This window comes from Mustela erminea, chromosome 19 (assembly GCF_009829155.1).
Source record: "Mustela erminea isolate mMusErm1 chromosome 19, mMusErm1.Pri, whole genome shotgun sequence".
Taxonomy (NCBI): domain Eukaryota; kingdom Metazoa; phylum Chordata; class Mammalia; order Carnivora; family Mustelidae; genus Mustela; species Mustela erminea.
This window is the reverse complement of record NC_045632.1, coordinates 18,639,425-18,658,093: the sequence shown is the minus strand read 5'-3', so window position 1 is coordinate 18,658,093 and position 18,669 is coordinate 18,639,425. Positions and strand designations below refer to the sequence as shown.

Sequence of the window (18,669 nt, the reverse complement as noted above, 5' to 3'; positions counted from 1 at the left end):
CTCATCGACTGGTTCAACTTCTGGGTCAAAGGGGGAAATTCTTTTTCTGAGGTCAACCGGGTGATGCCCTGTCAGGGAAAGTGTTTCCCAGGTGGCCCTTCTGCCCCACCCCCAGACACACCTCTGCTAAGGGTGACATAACACTGTTCCCTGTCACTCTGTTCCCGCTTATCTCCCGTCTTGTCGGCGCCACTACCTTCTTGGAAATGAGTTAGGACAAAAGGGGCGGCGAGGAGCGGGGGGGCTTACCACCCCCGCCTCCTCCAAAAGCACCCATAAAAGCCACTGAAACGGGGGACCAGACACCACAGCCGGTCCTGAACCTAACAGCAGGACAACCTAACAGCCAGACAGACAGCACGATGGTACTGAGCCCGCGGATCCAGGCTGCCGGCCTCCTGTTCCTCCTCCTGGCCAGTCTGGCCAGTGGCTCGGTTCTTCCACACCAGGTGAGTCCGCAGGGCCTGGATTCAGCTCAACGACCGAGACCACTGGAGAGCCAGGCCCTAGGGGGGGCAGTGCTGAGGGCAGCTGGAGACCCCTCAGCATGGGGCAGAGCTTACGGCAGGGCAAGGGGGGTCGGGGAGTTGCCCAAAGTACAGAGCGGGGGGCCTGAGTATCAGGGACCGGAGGCCCCAGACGAATTCCACAGCGGGCGGCGTGCCTGCTCCGTGCTAAGCCCAATTCTGGACAGTGGGGAGTGCCCCGCAAACAAAGAAGAGTTTTCCTCTTGCGGAGTTCACAACCCAGTCAGGGAATTAGTCCCTGAACCATCAAAACATAAATGAGATCATTGTGTCTCGGTAAATGCGTTCCATGGATAACAGAAAATGATGATGATACTAGAGGGACCAGGAGGGGTCAGGGGAGGACTTCAGACGGGATGAAGTGCTGGCGGCGAAGCGGGAGGCATTTGGTGAGAAAAAGAAATTTGACCTAGGACAGGGAGGATAAGAGAAAGGGACAGCAAGCAAAGGCCTGGGAGAGGGCAAGTGTGGTGAACGTCCCCAAGGATCAGAAGGTGTCATGAGTGAAGGGGACGGTACTTGGAGAGGAGATGGAGGAGGGGACCTGCCGAGTCTTGTGGACAACTGCGGAAGTACTGACTTTGCTCCACGCGCAAGGGGAGCCCCCCAGGCTTTTAAGCCGACTGATAAGGCATGGGGAACACAATGTATGTGGCAAGACCCAGGAAGCCTTGTTCCAGGTGGTGGCAGCAAGCCAGGGAGGGTGACATTCCCAAGGAGAGTAGCTGTGGAGAGAGGAGACAGATCTGGGGCGTCTATGGGAAGAGCTGTGTGAGCAAGGGGGAGCAAAGGCCAGACCACGGGGCAGCTCCTAGGATACCCACGGAGCCGCAGGACACCGACCCTTGGGGAGGAGCTGGTGTGTAGGGGCAAGTCTGAGAGCTCCGCGGGGCCCTGGCCATCCTCACCACCCCTTCTGCTCCCGCAGACAAGACAGCTTACAGCCCTTCAAGCCCAGGACACAGCCGGAGCTGAGGCTGGCTTGACGGTAAGAGCACCTGCAACCCCCCTTCCAGGCCTCCCCAGCCCTTGCCTGGGCCCAAGGTCCGCTCACTCTCCCTTCTTCCCCACAGCCCACGCTCCTGAGGCTGAGACGAGACACCCACTTCCCCATCTGCCTGTTCTGCTGCAACTGCTGTAAGCGATCAAAGTGTGGCTTTTGCTGCAAGACATAGAGCCTCCCCGGCCTGCCCCCCCCCCATCCTCCCCGACCCTCGTATTTATCTGCCTTGCCTTCCAACCCTCTGTGACCAGACTTGGAATAAAATGGTTCTGTCTGTTGTTTTCCACACTAGAGTGTCTGTTGTCTTTTCTTCCTGCCTGAGGCCTATGCCAGAGGCTTCTTCTGGCCCCTATTTGGTCCAGGTGTGTGGGGTCGGTGGGTACCGGAGTCGGCACTGAGGTTTGGTGAAGGAGATCTGTTTCCTGCGCTTCCTTTCCTTCCCCTCTTCAGAAGACCTAAAACCTATGTCGCAACAGCAGGAGCTAGAAGTTAAACCAGGTGTCCTCTCCCTAAATAAAGCCTTCTTGAAACAAGGGTGGCAAATTCAGTGACCTCACAAGGGTTCTCAAAGTAAGGTCTGGGGAACCCCCAGCAGGGCTCCACCAGGTGGAAACCACTAGAATGTCCTGTGCCTTTCTCACTCCTGTCGCAGGTCAACAGGCTCTGTGACGTGGGATCCACATCATCACTCTGACAGGAACAGGCTATGTGCCCGTGTGCCTTGTGCTTTCCCAATATCCTGGTCTCCATTTCTAAGAGTTTCTAAGACGTGGAGCAGCTAGAAACAGAACCCACGTAAACAAAATTTCTGGGGGGAGTCCTCGATAATTTTGCAGAGTAGAAAGGGGTCCTGACACCAAAAAGTCTGAGAACCACTGGCTTTCCAAGCAGGCATAGTGACCGAATGAGGGGTGCTGGCTGGGTTTCAGAGGACCACGGTAAGGGGCATCCACTCGGTAAGGACATATCACCCTGCGAGACACTCAGGAGAAGACTGCTCACCTCCCCAAGGGGTTAAGTTCCCCCCCATTCTTCTTGAAACCATGTCCCTCTCAATGTATCCCATTTCCCCACTTTTGACAGAAACAGAGACAATGCATTTCACTGTCTTCTTAGCGCCTAAGAAACCGTCAGCACTAGCAAGGCAATACACGGCCTTGGCTATTTGGGCCTGGTGAGGAATATCAATGGGGAGGCCTGGGTTAGACCATGAGAGGGACCAGGAGTCGGGCTTGTCACACCCAAAGAACTAGAAGAGTCTTCAGTGTTCAGCTCATCGGGCCGTGTGACTGCTAATGAGTTATGAGTTGAACTCTGTGTCCCCCACCCTCCCAAATTTAAATGTGGAGGCCCTAACACCCAGTACCTCTGACTGTGACTTGATTTAGAGGTAGGGTCTTTATAGAGATAGTCAAGTTAAAATGAGGTCAGTAGGTTGGGCCCTGATCCCAGAGGACTGCTGTCCTTGTAAAAAGCAGAGATTTGGACTCAGAGGTCTGTCTGCAGGGAGAAGACTGTGTGAACATGAAGACCGTCATCTAGAAGCTGAGCTGAGGAGCCTAGAACAGATCCTTCCCCCACCCCCAGCTCTCAGAAGGACCAACCCTGCCAACCTCGATGTCAGACCGTGGCCTCCAGCACCGTGAGACCATAAATTCTGTTTTGTAAGCCACCCAGTCTGTGGTACCCTGTCACACCTGCCTGGTTTTGAAGGCTCGGCTGGATGGGAGCAGTGGCTCCCCCTTTGGCCAGACACAGGCCCTCCAGTGCCCCATCCTCCTGGGGCCTGGGAACCTGGGATTGCAGATTTCAGTGACAGTGGCCCCACACTGGCTTGTGCGTCCTGCCCCCAGGGACAGCCTACGGTTCACACCTAGAGAGGGGATGGACCCCCAAACTGTGCAGGCCCAAGACTCCAAGGGGGTTGGCATTGAGGTTGAAGGCTGTGACATAGGAGTACTCCAGGATCTCAGTGGCCTCCTCCAAAGCCCAGGCACCAGGGCCCTCTCTTCTCTAGGACCCAGGCGTCCAAGCCCCACCCTGCTCTCAATGGGCCTTTGTCCCTGTCTGGGAAAGGCACGGGCAGAGTCTGACATCATGAAGCCTGAGGTGGGGGGTGGCACTCCCCCTCCCCCTCCATCCAGCCTTCTCTGACTCCGCACACTTGGGTCTGAGGGATTTCCCTGCCCTTCACCCTCCCCACCCTGGTGAGGTTCTCCCCTTGGAGAAAGGACCCCCCCACCAACTCCCCGAAAACCACTCTGGCCTAAAGGACAGAAGATACCCCAATGTGACTGAGCAGCTCATGGTCAAACCATTACTACACTTAGTCACAGTACCATGGCTCCCTCCATCGCCCCCCCACACGAGCACCTTGCAAAGGTCAAGACCAAGGGGAACAGTTGGGCTGGGGGGAGGGAGGATCACTGTAAAGTCGGGAATCTGTCAAGCATCATGCTTCATAAGCCCCGCTGGGCACCTGGCACTGTGCTAGGGGACCGAGGGTGAAGCAGACAGGCAGGCAGAAACCCAGTCCTCTGGGAGCTCCCACACTAGTGGGGAAGGAGGGCCCCCGGAGTGTGGTCAGCAAACGCACAGAGGCATGTGGAAGGAGAGGGCAGCATTTGAATGGAGGGGCTTGGTGTGGTGAGAGGGGCAGGGCAGGCTCCAGAGGAAGTGGCATCTGGGCTGAGAGCCTAATCGATGTGCCCGGCTGTGGCCTGTGGCAGAATGGGGTGCGGGATGGGGTGGGGAGGCCTGTCCAGGAGGAAGGAGCAAGCGCACATGTCGCCAGTCAGAAGGTGCCTCTGGCTATTTGAGGAACAATGTGTGCACCCACCCTGTGGTTTTGAAGCTTAGCCTGCTGCCAGGAGCCATTCTACAAACAGGTTATTGCCGGCTGATCATGTTCTTGTGAGAGGAGACAATCAATGCATACGTTCATTTCCGATGGCAAGAAGAGTCTGGAAAAGAGACCAGGATGTGGGCACCAAACATGATCCAGGGACGTGATTCAAGAGAGGGTGGAGGCGACGCTGAAGCCAAGAGTGGGCAGGTCCTCTCTCCTGCTCGGCTCTTCGGTGGCCTCTTTGGTCTAAGGTCATACCTGTCCCGGCCACTAAGATTCCCTAGATGCTGAGAACCATGCTTTTGTTTCTTAGCCTGAGACTTCCAGAGATACTAGAAGACCCTCCCAGGGACCCAGGACCAGGGTGCATAGTGATGGAGGAGGGAGAGCAAGTGAAGCTGCCTCCCCCCATCCCCTCCAGGAAGGAGCTAGTAGAACCCAGGCATCAGACTGCCCAGTTCCAGCAGTGGTGACAAGGGCCCCTTTGTGCCCCCCTCCCTCGGGGGCAGGGAGGAGCTGGGCCCTGGAGGCAGGCGGCCCCTGGCACCCGGGGGGAGGGGACGGGCTTGCAAGTGGGGGCCTGGACCCTAGGAGGCCAGGGGACTGTGAGCGGGGCTGGTGGAGCAGAGGGACAGAAGCAAGAACATCCAAGTGAGTACTCAGCCGAGAGGGGCCGGCGACCCGGTGGAGAGCGGAGGATCGGGGCTGAGAGGGTGGGGCAAAGGGGGCCCAGAAGCACGTGCGAGGCAAGGTGCTCTGGGCCATGGATGGTCACCGGGAGCTGCCACAAGTTTAGGATGGGGCAGCGTGCTGCTCAGGACAGCTCAAGGAATGGGCTGGGACCGTGGCAGGGACAGTGACCGGGCTTAGGGAATGAACCACAGAAAGGAAGAACACAGGGGTCTTCTCAGCATCCCTGGGGTCTGCAGGAACAGCTGCCCTGGGGCTCCTGAATTTGGGGCAGACTGGGGTGGGGAACGGTGGTCTGGGCCTGGAAGAGGAGCAGAGGGATAGATTGGGATCCTGCCATCTGTGAGGGGGCAGGGGCAGAGAGCTGTGGGTGCTGAGAGTTGCGAATGAGGCTGTGTTAGCACCGGGGTGCACGACAGGTGTGTGTGTGTGTGTGTGTGTGTGTGTGTGCGCACGTGTGCACGCACGTACCTCCCCTGGGTGAGCTTCCATCTACATCAGCGTTCCTCAGCCTTATTTTCATTATATTCCACTAGGGCACAATTTTAGAGCTCTTTTTCCTAATCCCATTCCCACCGTGAAATTTTATGACCACAGACGTACAGTGTTTGTGTTTATGAACTGTGGCCCTTCAGAGAGTCACAGCTCACCCTTACAGCTAAGACAAGAACCAGTCTTTGCCCCCATTACAAACAGGTGGGTTGCCCGCTTACATCCCAGGTGTGCCCGGGCCCGGTAATCGGCCCTCCCCGGGGCCCCGTCCCCTCCTGTCACAGTGTGTCCATCCGCCTGCATCCAGGTGGGTCTGTCCTCGGCCACCCCCTGGTGTGTGTGTGTGCGCGGGTCTGTGCATCTTTGTGAGCACGTGTGTGCCTGAGTGCCCATGTCAGCCCCATGGTGTGGAGGGCAGGAAGCAGGACAGTGTAGGGGTGCCTCTGGACTGTGTGTGGGGGGCAGTCTGTGGGTGCAGGGGGCTCGCTGCCCTGCCCGGGTGTGTGCCTGCGTCGCTATTGTGTGAGCCTGTTCCTTCTGGTTGGGTCTAGATCTGTCACATTTCAGACCGGCATTTGCATGTGTCTGACTATGCATGCGTCCGTGTCCGTGGGAAGAGGGCGGTGTAGGCCAGGCAAGGCAGCCACTTGAAACCATGTCTTTGACCCTGGGGCGACCCACAGAGCAGCCGGGTGCCAGTGACTCATAAACTCCCAACCCCAAGGTCCTTCCTGGCCCTGCTCCGAGCCCAGCCAGGACCACCCGACTCTTCTTTCATCCCACCTACCTCTAGAAGCCCCCCAAGATGAGGCACCCTTCACTTCTTCCCTGAGGGAACAGGGCTCTTTTGTACCGGGCCCTGGCCTCTGTTGAGGGTGGGGACAGCAGGGGCCATCTGTGGGGTGGGAGAGGGCGGCAGGAATTCCCGCGGCATGTTGGGAATGCTGATGCTGTGAAACCCAGTCATTGATGGGCTGGGTCCCTGCCCGCCACCCCCAGCCCTCAGCCGTGGGACATCTGCTCCCTCACCCCACTCACCACACGGCCTGCTTCACCCCCCACCCCAACGCGCTGCTGCTCCCCCTTCCTCCCCAAAGTTCTTCGCAATCACAACTTGGGGGCGGGCAGGCCATGACTACAGAGTAGCTTCCAGGCTATGTGGGAGCGTCCCCAGCATCCCCAGGCAGCGGAGACCACGTGGGCAGCCTCACAGCGGGCCACCACTCAGAGCGGACGCAGAGAGAGGGCGGCTGGCCGGGGCTACACCTGTCTGGCTCTCATTCCAGGTCGGCTGGCTGACAGCTTCAAGTGAGACCCGAAGGCGTTCCCAACTCAGGGAGACTGAGGTGAGGGGCAGGGTTCCAACTTCTCTTTCCCCCTGGTTTCCCCTGCTTCCTGCAGCCGGTCCAGCCCTGGCTCTGTCCTTACTTTCTGGAGATGCCCCGGGGGGGGCACGATGGCGATGAAGATAATTATCCACATGTCATTACGAAGTGGTGGTTAAGTGTGCAGACCTGGAGCTTGGCAAATGGGGTTTGAATTCCAACTCTGCCACTTACCAGCTGTGTGGCCTTGGGCAAATGCCTTAACGTCTCTGGACTGCAGCTATAAAATGCTGGTTCTAACTGCCACTTTCTCAAAGGGACCAAATGAATTAATACAGCGGAGTCAAGCATTAGGGCCTGGGGCATGGTCAATACGTTAGAAATGTTTGTAATTCCAAATAATGATACCAGCAGTAGCCAACTTCTGAACAGGCCCCTCCTGAAGCCTTACCAGGGGCACCCTTCACTTCTTCCCCGTGCCTTTAGTGCTCTCCTCTCCCCTCTCCAGCTGTCGCTCACTTGCTGGACAAAATGATTTTCCTCACGACCCTGCCTCTGTTTTGGATTATGATTTCAGGTAAGGACTAGGGGTGCAGGGGATCCTGGGGCCTTGGCCTCTGAGCGGGCTGGGGCTATTTCTGTGGGTCCCTGCAACCTCCAGGGGGGTGGTGGAAGGTGATAGGAGTTGTGTGCCTTGAAGGGTGGGGCGTGATGACCTGGGAAGGACATGTCGCTCCACCTCAGTGGTCCTGCTTGCCCACAGCCTCTCGCGGTGGTCACTGGGGTGCCTGGATGCCCTCATCCATCTCTGCCTTCGAGGGCACGTGCGTCTCCATCCCCTGCCGCTTCGACTTCCCCGACGAGCTGCGGCCGGCTGTGGTGCATGGCGTCTGGTACTTCAACAGCCCCTACCCAAAAAACTACCCCCCAGTGGTCTTCAAGTCTCGAACCCAAGTCGTGCACGAGAGTTTCCAGGGCCGCAGCCGCCTCCTGGGGGACCTTGGCCTGCGTAACTGCACCCTTCTGCTCAGCAGCCTCAGCCCGGAGCTGGGCGGCAAGTACTACTTCCGCGGGGACCTAGGGGGCTACAACCAATACACCTTCTCGGAGCACAGTGTTCTGGATATCATCAGTGAGTCCCCAGAGCGCCTGCGCGCGGAGGGTGGGGGTGGCACCAAGTTTTTCCTGCCTTTCCAGGGAGGTTGGGGATGGCCAGGCCCGAGGTTTCTCAGTCTGGCCTGGGGTGCACACCCCCCACACCCACACAGAAGAGGAAGATGAGAGAAACAGACAAAGCAGGGCCCCCAGTCTTGCTGCCCTCAGAGGAGAAAACGAGGGTTCTTCCTCTTCTTCTAAAAACAACTGGAAGAAAAGCAGTGGGGCCCAGGGGTTAGAGGTAAGGCCTCTGGATCCCTGGGTTGTCTGGGTGACTATGGGCATGTTACTTAATGTCTCTGGACCTTGTTTTCCTCCTCTGTAAGATGGGGAAAAGACTAGCACTTACAGCTCAATGAGTGAATCCTTGTGGGGTGCTCCGAGCTGCGCCTGGCTCTGGGTGACCAGTGCTGGGGGACAGTGTGGACATACTGCTCTCAGACAGTCTGAATTTTTAAGAGAAACCAGAACTGCCTGTTTTTCTGTGCAATCTCCTAGTTCCTAAACATTGGCTGCTGATTCTGATTTTTAAAAACAAATCCTAAATTTAGGCCAAAGAGCATGCAGTTCTGGGCCAGATTTGTCAATCAGAGCAGGGCACGCCGCCCAATTTCCAAGAGGCCCTATAGCATGGAGCCCCTAGATTCCCGTTCCCCATCTGCATGGAGTTCTCATGAGCCAGATCACAGCCCCAATGCAGGACGAGACCCCACTGGCACAGCCAGACATAGATCTCCAAGACATCACACACACACACACACACGCATGCACACTGACATATGTGACAGGAAAATAAACCAAAGCAGACATGGGAAAGGAGAGAAATTTCTTGAGGAGGAAGCCGGAGTGAGTTTGAAGTTCATTTCTACTCCACACTAGCTGTGGCTCCAGTTTCATCATCTAAAAACTGAGCAAAGTAATGTTACCCTCCTTCTAGCTTGGCTGGAAGGACTGGCAAGGGAACCACTGTCAAGTATTCAGCCCATTATACTGTGATTTTCATTATTACACGTCTGTGGTCAGATGAGGAGGGCCTCCAGGTGAAGGGTATCCAGGGAGAGAGAAGGTTGTAGGGAATTCTTTTGGGGAGGGGACTGCGAACTGAGAACGCTTCCTGGACCCTTTTGTTCCCTCCCTCTCATCTAGACACCCCCAACATCGTGGTTCCCCCAGAGGTGGTCGCAGGCTCTGAAGTGGAGGTGAGCTGCATGGTGCCAGACAACTGCCCGGAGCTTCGCCCGGAGCTGAGCTGGCTGGGCCACGAAGGGCTGGGGGAGCCCACCGTGCTGGGTCGGCTGCGCGAGGACGAGGGCACCTGGGTGCAGGTGTCGCTGCTACATTTCGTGCCCACTAGGGAGGCCAACGGCCACCGGCTGGGCTGCCAGGCCTCCTTCCCCAACACCACCCTGCAGTTCGAGGGCTACGCCAGCCTGGACGTCAAGTGTGAGCCTGGGGACTGGGCGGGGGGCGGGGCGGGGAGCAGGGCCGGGGGCGCGGTCTGCGGGCCCGAGCCCGCTGACACCCGCCCCCTCCTCTTGTCGCGGGCCTTAGACCCCCCGGTGATCGTGGAAATGAACGCCTCGGTGGAGGCCATCGAGGGCTCGCACGTCAGCCTGCTCTGCGGGGCGGACAGCAACCCGCTGCCGCTGCTGACCTGGATGAGGGACGGCACGGTGCTCCGGGAGGCCGTGGCCGAAAGCCTGTTCTTGGATCTGGAAGAGGTGACCGCCGCGGAGGACGGCGTCTACGCTTGCCTGGCAGAGAACGCCTACGGCCAGGACAACGGCACCGTGGAGCTCAGCGTCATGTGTGAGTGGCCCCGGTGTCCGGCACTGGCTGGACAGAGGAGGGGACAGACAGAGGAGGGGAAACCGGCGCCCGCCTGCCCAGCTGGGCGGGGGCGGGGCCGGGAGCTGGGCCGGGAGCGGGGGCGGGTGCGGGCGGGCCCACCCGAGCACCGCCAAGGTTGAGGCCAAGGTGGAGTGGAGGGCTGCAGGTCAGGGCGTTCCCTCCTGCGTCCCACAAGTATCTGATGAACACCTACTGCGCACCACTCTTCTCCCCAGGGCGAGGTGGGAAGACGGATGGGTCCCTGCCGCGCAGGAATGCCGGTGAAACTGACCAGCCTCGCCTGGTCTGGGAGTGGATCTGGGCCCTGGAAATCCGCATTTCCCAATGAGCCCCCTTGCAGTTGCAGGCAAAGGGACAAGGGACCCCAGACCTCACCCAGCCCCTCGCCAGCTGTTATGTTCTGGAGTCCCCCGCGGGACTGACTGGTCAGATAGGGTTCTTTGTTAGGAACCAAGGAGAGGTCATTCATTCATTCACTCATTCACAAATATTTATTGAGGCAAAATGCCCAGGCCTGTGGATAATAATAATGAGAGCTGCCGCCAGCATCCACTCAGCAGTTTCTGAGTGCCTTCCACAAATACTCTTCCCCCAGACATCCCCACGGCTAGCCCCGACCCTCCTCTTCTCATCTCGGGGAAGCCTTCCCTCACCATCCTAGTTAAAACTCCAACTACCCTGATTTCCCATCACCATGTTTGTTTCTCCCCAAAGCCCATATCCCCGTCTAGCCAACTACATTTATTTATTAACACAGCGTCCACTCACGTGGTTAGGAATCTTCATCTCACCTTGCTCAGGCTAACACAGCTCCTGTCATTTAGGTTCAATGTGACTCCTGTGAGGTTGGGACTATTATTAAGCTCATTTTGCAGATTAGAGAGATGAGGCCGGGAGAGGTTAGGGCGTGGATACGCGCACAGCTGGGGAGGGGTGGAGCTGGGATTGGAGCACAGCGGGCTGGCCACAGAGTCTCTGTTCTTATAAATAGGATAGCCGGACAGGGATTATCTGAACCATCGGAGCCAGTGTGCTCAGATTGGGGTATATAGGGTCACATTGGGGATGGGAGTTAGCTGGCAGAAGAGGCACCCTTGGCTTCTGACCATCGCTCCCCCCGCCGTCCTGCCCCTCCCAGATGCACCCCGGAAGCCGATGGTGAACGGGACGATGGTGGCTGTGGAGGGGGAGACGGTCTCCATCTTGTGCTCCACACAGAGCAACCCGGATCCTATTCTCACCATCTTCAAGGAGAAGCAGATTCTGGCCACGGTCATCTACGAGAGCGAGCTGCAGCTTGAGCTGCCTGCCGTCACTCCCGAGGATGACGGAGAGTACTGGTGTGTGGCTGAGAACCAGTATGGCCAGAGGGCCACCACCTTCAACCTGTCCGTGGAGTGTGAGTACCACCCCCCTCCTCTCCCCTTGTCCTGCCGGAACCAAGCTGGACTTCATGTCCTTCCTCATTCCCCGCCTTAGTGGGTGGTTCATTGGGGGCGCATGGGTCGCTGGGAAGCATCCACGCATTCCAGCCAAGGGTCGGCTTTACCCCAGCAGATGAGAATGGGCAAGGTAGGGAAGCTGAATCCACAGCAACAAATTGAAAGTCCCACCTGAGAGTACTGTGTTTCCACATCCTGGGATGCGCTTTTGACCAAGAAGATTTCTGGATCCTGTGGTCTCTGCCCCCTTTGCAATCACCAATAACCAGGACATCTAACCCTTGTGTTGCATTGCTATGTACCAGGCATTGCTGGAAGCTTTGTATGGGGACCCATTCATTTCAACCACATGACATTCCCAGGATGGAGGTTCTGTTACTGTCTCCAGTTTCCGGAGAAGCAAACGGAGGCTCAGAGAGGTTATGCCATTACCCAAGGTCACACAGCCAGAGAACGGCTCACATCCAGACAGTCTGGCTCCACTGTTCTGCCGTAATTGACCTCATCCTGTTGTTACATCAGAATACACTGATGGAGCTGTTGCTGTGTGCCAAGGGCAGCGTGACTGTGGGGAACGTGGGGGAGAGGACCAAGAGGACACCAAGCTGATGAACAGGTGGAGTTCAGCCAGAGAAATGGGATGGGAGGGATATACGTAGAGAGCTTGGAAGTCTTGGAAATGAAGCTTATCATTCCACTGGCAACCAGCAGCTGTCCCAACCTCTTCACCGATGACACGGCCAACACCCCCCGCCCCCCGGCCATGCATGGCTGTAGCCCCCAGAGAGTGGTTTCCACTCCCTCTCCTGCAGCAGCTCCCTCTGGAATGTCACCCCCATGTGGCTATCTCCTCTGCTTCCTCTTCAGCTCCTGCCTGGTTTCTGGCACTAGTTTCCAGACCTGACCAGTCCCTGCCTCCGTTATTCTACCTCCAGTCCCCATCCCCTAGGTTTGCCAGAAGGTAGTGAGCACCACCTAGACTCAGTACTCTGAATGTGGTAATAATCAGTACGTGGCAGAGACAGGCTATTTCGAGTGCCACCTTCCAAGGCAAAGGGATGGCCATGCACTGCTGTGCTAACCTTTCACTCTGGAGCACGCTCCCTCCCAGCCCCTGCTCGCTCGCAGTACCCAAGGCGATCATGCATTGTGGGGTGTTCTGCTTTCTCCATCCTCGCCCTCCTGGGCTAGCTTCCTCCTTCTGCTACACCCCTTTTCCCTGTCACACCCCAAGCCAGTGGCCTCATAAGTCAGAGGGTCAGAGAGCCCCCTGAGAATCGGGTAGAAATCCCTGAGCCTGAACACCATAGGGTCTCACGTACACAGGAGTCACAGGCTCTCCTGGACAGTGAGAGGGGCGGCAGCAAATGGTCATTCATGGTATCCTCTGGGCAGGACCCTGCAGTGTTCTTCTCCTGAGCCCGTGTGGTCACCCTGTGAAGCAGGTACACGTTATCATCATCTCCTCTTTGACGGAGCAGAAGACAAAGGTCAGAATCCCCCAAGACCATGCAGCTCAGAGGGTCAGTCAGAGCCAGGAGTCTTCTGGACTTTTCTCTGGCACAGCTCTTAACCCCCCCTGGCTGCTTTGCTGCTCTGCAGCCCGCGGCGCCCAAGGACTTACCTAATCAGGCTTCTTTTTGGAAACAAACCAATGGATTTGGAGTGGAAGGCCTTCAGCCTGCTGGAGCCGAGGAGCAGCTGTGCCACCCCACCGGCCCTCGCCCCACCTGCTGAGCCCTGCCAGCCTCACCCAGGCCTGGGTCACAGGCGTGCCCTATGGCAGGGCAGCCTCAGGCTTCTGGCCACGGCATCCCTCAGGCTCCTCTCTGTCCCTGAAGTCCATGTCCCCTCGCACCAGGGATTTGGTGCCCACTGACAATGGCAGGTGCTCCTAGAGCGGGTCGTCCTTCTGACCCATTGATCCAGGGCCCAGCACGGTGAGGAACATGCGGCAAGACTCTTGCCTCTACTGAGTGCTTACACGCAGGGGACTAGTCTGAGCCCTCGGCGCACGCTGACCTATTTTGGTCTCATCACAATATGATTGTGAGGGACTGTTCTTCATCCCAGTTTAAGAAGGAAACCTAAGTGTGAGCTGGTGTCCAGCACCAGACAGAGCTGAACCCACCTGGATCAGAATCCCTGCTCTGTCTCCATCGTGCGGTGGCATGATCCCAGACAAGTGACTTCACTTTTGCAGAGCCTCTCCACTGAAAAACGGGTATATGATAACCATAGCTGACCCCAAAGAAGGCTGTGAAGAGTCTGGAGGTTATGCTGAATGCCCACATTGCCTGACACCATTTGCTCCGAAAATCATTTCCCTTGGACTCCAAGCTCCTGGCCCTCCTGGAGTTCCTGTGGCCAAGGCTTTGCTCACATGCTCCCCCTGCTGGAATGGTTCCGTTTATTGCATCCTGAATCCTTGGGAAGGAAGTTAAGCCAAATGGCATGATCAGGGCCAGTAAATGGCAGAGCTGGGCTCTGCCAAAGCTGTCGCACCCCAAACTCCCCATTCTTTGTGGGACTGGGGGTTTGTATAGGGTCAGTCAGAGTTCCCCAGGTCTCCCCGGCTGCCTGCAAAGCTGCGGAGATACCGAGCACATGGAGGCAGGGTGGTGGCAAGGGGTTGAGGGCGGATGCTGTCCCTGGAGCAGAGGGGTGCGGTCTTGAATGAAAGGTTTTCTAAAAAAATGTAACAGCTGTTGGTTCGGGTTTGTCATTATTCTTCAGGGTGTTAATTCATTAACACTACAACAAGGCATAGTGCATGTTTGCCTGTACAGATTTCGGGCTATATATTTTTAAATTACTAGATTTAGATGCAAGTACACATTGAGGTTTCAACTGGAACCATCTCGAGCTCGAATCAGGTGACGTGACTCCCTGGCCCGTCACTGTTACTTGCATATTCTTTTTTTTACCGGAAACTGGAAGTAAATGGCGGTAGGTGGCCCGAGGGTCTTTTGGCCATGTGTAGGGGGTTTCTGGTCGGAGCTGAGAACCAGAGCTCAGTCTAGAGTGAGCAGACTCCAGTGCTGGATTCTTTAGGAAGGGAGAGAACATGGTTTTGAAAAGCAACATTCTATGTTCTATTATATTATCATATTTTAGAAAATGAAAGAAACCAACACCCCCCCCAAAAGCCCCCCACAAAACCCAGACCAGTACCATTTTTGTAATACGTCAGCAAAGGAAAGCTCAGCACAGTGACCTTGGGTGGAGGATGGGGGTTGGTGCCAGTGGCAGTGGAAGAGCCCAGGACAGAGGGACAGTCAGGGTGCAAGGGGGCTTGAGGGAGTCAACAGGGGCATCTACAGGTGGCCAGGGAGGGGAGCCGGCAGGATTCAGTAGCCCATGGCAGTCTTCGCAGAGCTCCGCTATGTGAAAGGCGGGTTCTAAGGATGGGGATGGAGAGTAGGCAGAGCGAGAACCAGTCTTGACAGCAGCAAGAGCCCAGCCATGTGGGTATCTCACATGGGTAGGGATACGTTCTGGGGAGCAAAACCCAAGCAGGACTAACCAGCGAATGGTTAGTGAAGTGAGGCACAATTTCTGTGAGTCGTCAAAAAAGATATCATCTGAGTAGAGCCCCGGGCACAGAGGGAGGGACTGAGTTCAGCAGGTGTTAGGGGAGTGTTCCAGGGTGAGGGAGAATCTCCAAGACCCTGAGCTGGGAAGAAGCTCCATGAGTTTTAGAAAGACTGAGGAGGCCAGTGTGACAGGTCAGGAGCCATGGCAAGAGAAGACCCGTGCGGCTGGGTCCCGCGGGGCCTTGCCAAGCCAGGGAAAGAATTTGGGTATCATTGTCAGTGACCTGGGGGCAGCGGAAGGAGGGTTTTGAGCAGAGAGCCTCGTGATCTCATTTGTTTGACAAGGTGAACAAAGAGGGGGGGGCCAGAGCTAGTGCGAAGGGGGAAATGCAGCTTGTCTCATCTCCCAGACAGCTACCACCTGCTCCACCACGGAGTCCCCTGAGGCTCCACCTCCAGTTGGTGTCAGTCCCCTGAGTCCTGGTCCTTTTGCTCCTGCAGTTGCCCCCATGATCCTCCTGGAGTCCCACTGTGCAGCAGCCCGGGACACGGTGCAGTGCCTGTGCGTGGTGAAATCCAACCCGGAGCCGTCCGTGGCTTTCGAGCTGCCCTCACGGAACGTGACTGTGAACGAGACTGAGCGGGAGTTTGTGTACTCGGAGCGCAGTGGCCTCCTGCTCACCAGCATCCTCACGCTGCGGGGGCAGACCCAGGCCCCGCCCCGGGTCATTTGCACAGCCCACAACCTCTACGGCACCAAGAGCCTGGAGCTGCCCTTCCAGGGAGCCCGTGAGTGCTGTGGTGTGGCGGGGGGCGGGGGGGAGAGCCACAGAGGTGGAGGGGGCTTCTCTTGGATCCAGGCTTCCCTCCCCAAGGCAGACCATCAGCCACCCAGTGTGGGTCGGGCGACGCAGGTGGAGGAGGTGGTAAAGATGCCCTTTCCAGTTGGTAAGAAGAGACTGCCCTGGGTTTGCCTGTGCTTCATGGGCCCTCTCCTGGACCATCTGGCCACTAAGCCCTCCGGGCCAGTCAGGCAGTGCAAGGCTGTGCCAGCTCTGGACACGTTTTCACCATCATCTCTGCCCCAGCCCATCTCCCAAGACCCCGAGTGTCCTCACTATCACCAGCATTCCTGAGGGTGTCTGGGTCTTCTGTCCTCAGACCGCCTGATGTGGGCCAAGATCGGCCCCGTGGGAGCCGTGGTAGCCTTTGCCATCCTAATTGCCATCGTCTGCTACATCACCCAGACACGCAGAAAGTGAGTGGCTTGCCAGGGCTCATTTGCGGGATTGGGGACTCTCCCGGGGCTGGGGAGGCGGGGAGATCAGTTAGAGGTAGCAGGTGGCCAAGCGAGGGCAGCCCTGTCTGCGATTCTGCTCTGTGCATGTTTGGCTGCATGGAGGAGAGAGGCTCCTGCTAACATTTCGGGGTGGGCCAGTGCCTGGGCTGGGCACTTTCCCCTGTTGGTTACCCAGTCCCCACGTTCTGTGGCCACAGACCCTTGCCCTCTAGGAACCCTCCTGCACACGCTCCAGTGCAGTGGGGGAGAGCCAGAGACCCCTGGCTCATAGCCACGGGGCCGGTCACTGTCGGTTCCAGGGCCTGGATGCTTACACACAGCATCTCTGGCAAAAGGACACTCCCCAGCCCCAGACCAGCCCCCACAACAACTCTGCTTATTCTCCCTCCTTGTGGCACACACATCAGCTTCCCTGAAAACAAATTTATCTTTCTGCTCCATGTCCTGGCAGCAAGAGGGGAGGACAGAGCCAGAGCACATGAGAAGAACCCCAAGAAACTAAGCTGGGGTCCCCAAAAGTTGCAGAGGCCAGGAACCTGATGGAAGGATGGGCACAGGTGACAGGAAGAGGCTGGTCCTTCTGGAAATGACCAGAAGGGGCCATCTATGCCGTCTTAGAGAGATGGGTGGGAACTGCCCTGGGGTCCGTTGAGCCAAACTCCTCAGGTAGATGGGATGCAGAAAGAGAGCGGAGAGGGAGGCCTGGGACTCCTGCTGGGGCTGATGTGTCCTGCCCTGCAGAAAGAACGTGACAGAGAGCCCCAGCTTCTCGGCGGGGGACAACCCCCCGGTTCTGTTCAGCAGCGACTTCCGCATCTCTGGGGCACCAGAGAAATATGAGGTGAGGGCCGGAGCCTTGTGGCTCCAGACTAGCTGGAAAACCTGGGTGCCGGGGACCCTGAGGGCCTGGGAGGGCCTGGGAGGCTAAGGGACAGCGGGGAGGCTGGCCCCTTCAGAAGGGAAAGGGAGGAAGCGTGGAGGGCGGGCTGCCCCCGGGCCGGGAGGGGTGCTCAGGCTGAGGCTGGGATGGGGGCTGAGGGGCTCAGCAGAGGGCAGCCCCCTCCTCCCCACCCGGGTCTATGACTGCATTTCCTTCTCCAATAGTCCAGAGAGGTCTCTACCCTGGAATGAGCGGCCCAGGAGGTAGGATCCAGGGAGCTCAGTGTGCCCGCCTCTGGGCCCTTGTGGGCCTCGGGGTTGGCGTGCATGTGTGTGCGTTCTCGTCAGGTGTCCAGGGTGTTCCCTGGCTAAGTCTGGCCCTGCCCAGCTCTCCTGGCTTTGTCTATTCTGGCATGTTGCTGCTCCCTTCTGTCTGTGGTCACTGTCCCATGTCTGTGTCCAAAGACCCCATGTAGGGGTGGGGGCGGGGTGGAGCACAGGACAGGGAAGATGAAGTCACCCCTGCAGGATCTCCCAGACTGAGGAGGGAAGTCACCCCAAAACGAAACATGGGAGAAGGTCATATGGAACCAGGCACTTAACACATTTGGGAAGGCGGGATCCCAACCGAGTGACTTTATTCTGACAAGACGCTATGGGTTGAATCGCCTGTGCCCCAAATCCTTAACGTTGAAGAGGTCTTCCTGGACACACTGAATTTGTGAGTGACTCTCAGGCTTAGCAATGAAGAGGCTGTCGTGCGTGGGGGCACCAGCATGGGCAAAGGCCCCAGGCTGCACCGGCAGGCCTTGAGAAAGGAGGTCTACACGGAGCTTTGGGACTTGACTTTGGAGCTGTGGGGGTGAATGTGACTGCAGCTGTTGGACCTGGAAAAGATGGAACAAGACTCTTCTATTGGGCTCTTTCTGTTTGCAGAGTGAGAGGCGACTGGGATCTGAGAGGAGGCTGCTGGGCCTTCGCGGGGAGCCCCCAGAGCTGGACCTGAGCTATTCTCACTCGGACCTGGGCAAACGACCCACCAAGGACAGCTACACCCTGACGGAGGAGCTGGCCGAGTATGCTGAAATCCGTGTCAAGTGAGGGAGCTGGGGGCCGCCTGTGCGGCCACCCCTCCCTCAGGACCTTCACTGGCCCCTACTGGTTATGGGCTCCCTTGCTCCCCAGAGTGGAGGGGGCTGGGGCCGTAAAGGAAGGGGGCAGGTGACAGTGAGGTCCTAGGGGCCTGGCCTCCCCTCCTTCCCAGCCGTCCCCGGCCCGGCCAGCACCCACCCCACACTGTGGCTCTTCTCTAACCTCCTTTAACCTCATGTCTGGAGGGGAGCTCCGTCTGTCCGTCCATGTTATTTATTGCTACCCCCTGCCTGGTCTCCTGCCCCCACACCCGGCCCCAGGGCCTGTCCAGAGGGACGTGAAATAAATGCCACGAAGCCAACCACTTGTCTAGATCCTGATGGTTCCTGATCCATCCTAGTGAAGCCTGCTGCCCCTCTCCTCGCCCTCTGCGAGGTCCTGGCCCAGGAATTCTAGCCCCGAGTCCAAGGCCACTACCTTGGCTGGCAGCTGTGGGCTGGGTCTGGCCCCTTCACTCACTCACATCCCC

General features: G+C 57.6%; 2 protein-coding genes across 4 annotated transcripts; both read left to right on the top strand.

Moving 5' to 3' along the window:
* The first annotated feature begins 135 nt into the window (after positions 1–135).
* On the top strand, positions 136–1,818 carry HAMP (hepcidin antimicrobial peptide). Its single transcript, XM_032323784.1, has 3 exons — positions 136–449; positions 1,456–1,515; positions 1,601–1,818. Exons 1-3 carry the CDS (start codon positions 363–365, stop codon positions 1,700–1,702), a joined length of 249 nt encoding a protein of 82 aa, XP_032179675.1. The 5' UTR covers positions 136–362; the 3' UTR covers positions 1,703–1,818.
* Positions 1,819–4,699: 2,881 nt separating this feature from the next.
* Positions 4,700–18,504, top strand: MAG (myelin associated glycoprotein). Of its 3 annotated transcripts, XM_032323653.1 has the most exons (12): positions 4,700–5,029; positions 6,847–6,906; positions 7,394–7,462; positions 7,649–8,017; positions 9,187–9,483; positions 9,592–9,849; positions 11,030–11,290; positions 15,371–15,658; positions 16,031–16,127; positions 16,911–17,010; positions 17,274–17,312; positions 17,985–18,072. In XM_032323653.1, exons 3-11 carry the CDS (start codon positions 7,417–7,419, stop codon positions 17,298–17,300), a joined length of 1,743 nt encoding a protein of 580 aa, XP_032179544.1. In that variant the 5' UTR covers positions 4,700–5,029; positions 6,847–6,906; positions 7,394–7,416; the 3' UTR covers positions 17,301–17,312; positions 17,985–18,072. The 3 variants fall into 3 exon arrangements, with proteins under 3 accessions (XP_032179544.1, XP_032179542.1, XP_032179543.1); XM_032323651.1 differs by lacking the exon at positions 17,274–17,312 and having other exon boundaries at positions 4,703–5,029; positions 17,985–18,504; XM_032323652.1 differs by lacking the exon at positions 17,274–17,312 and having other exon boundaries at positions 4,703–5,029; positions 7,372–7,462; positions 17,985–18,504.
* Positions 18,505–18,669: the final 165 nt, after the last annotated feature.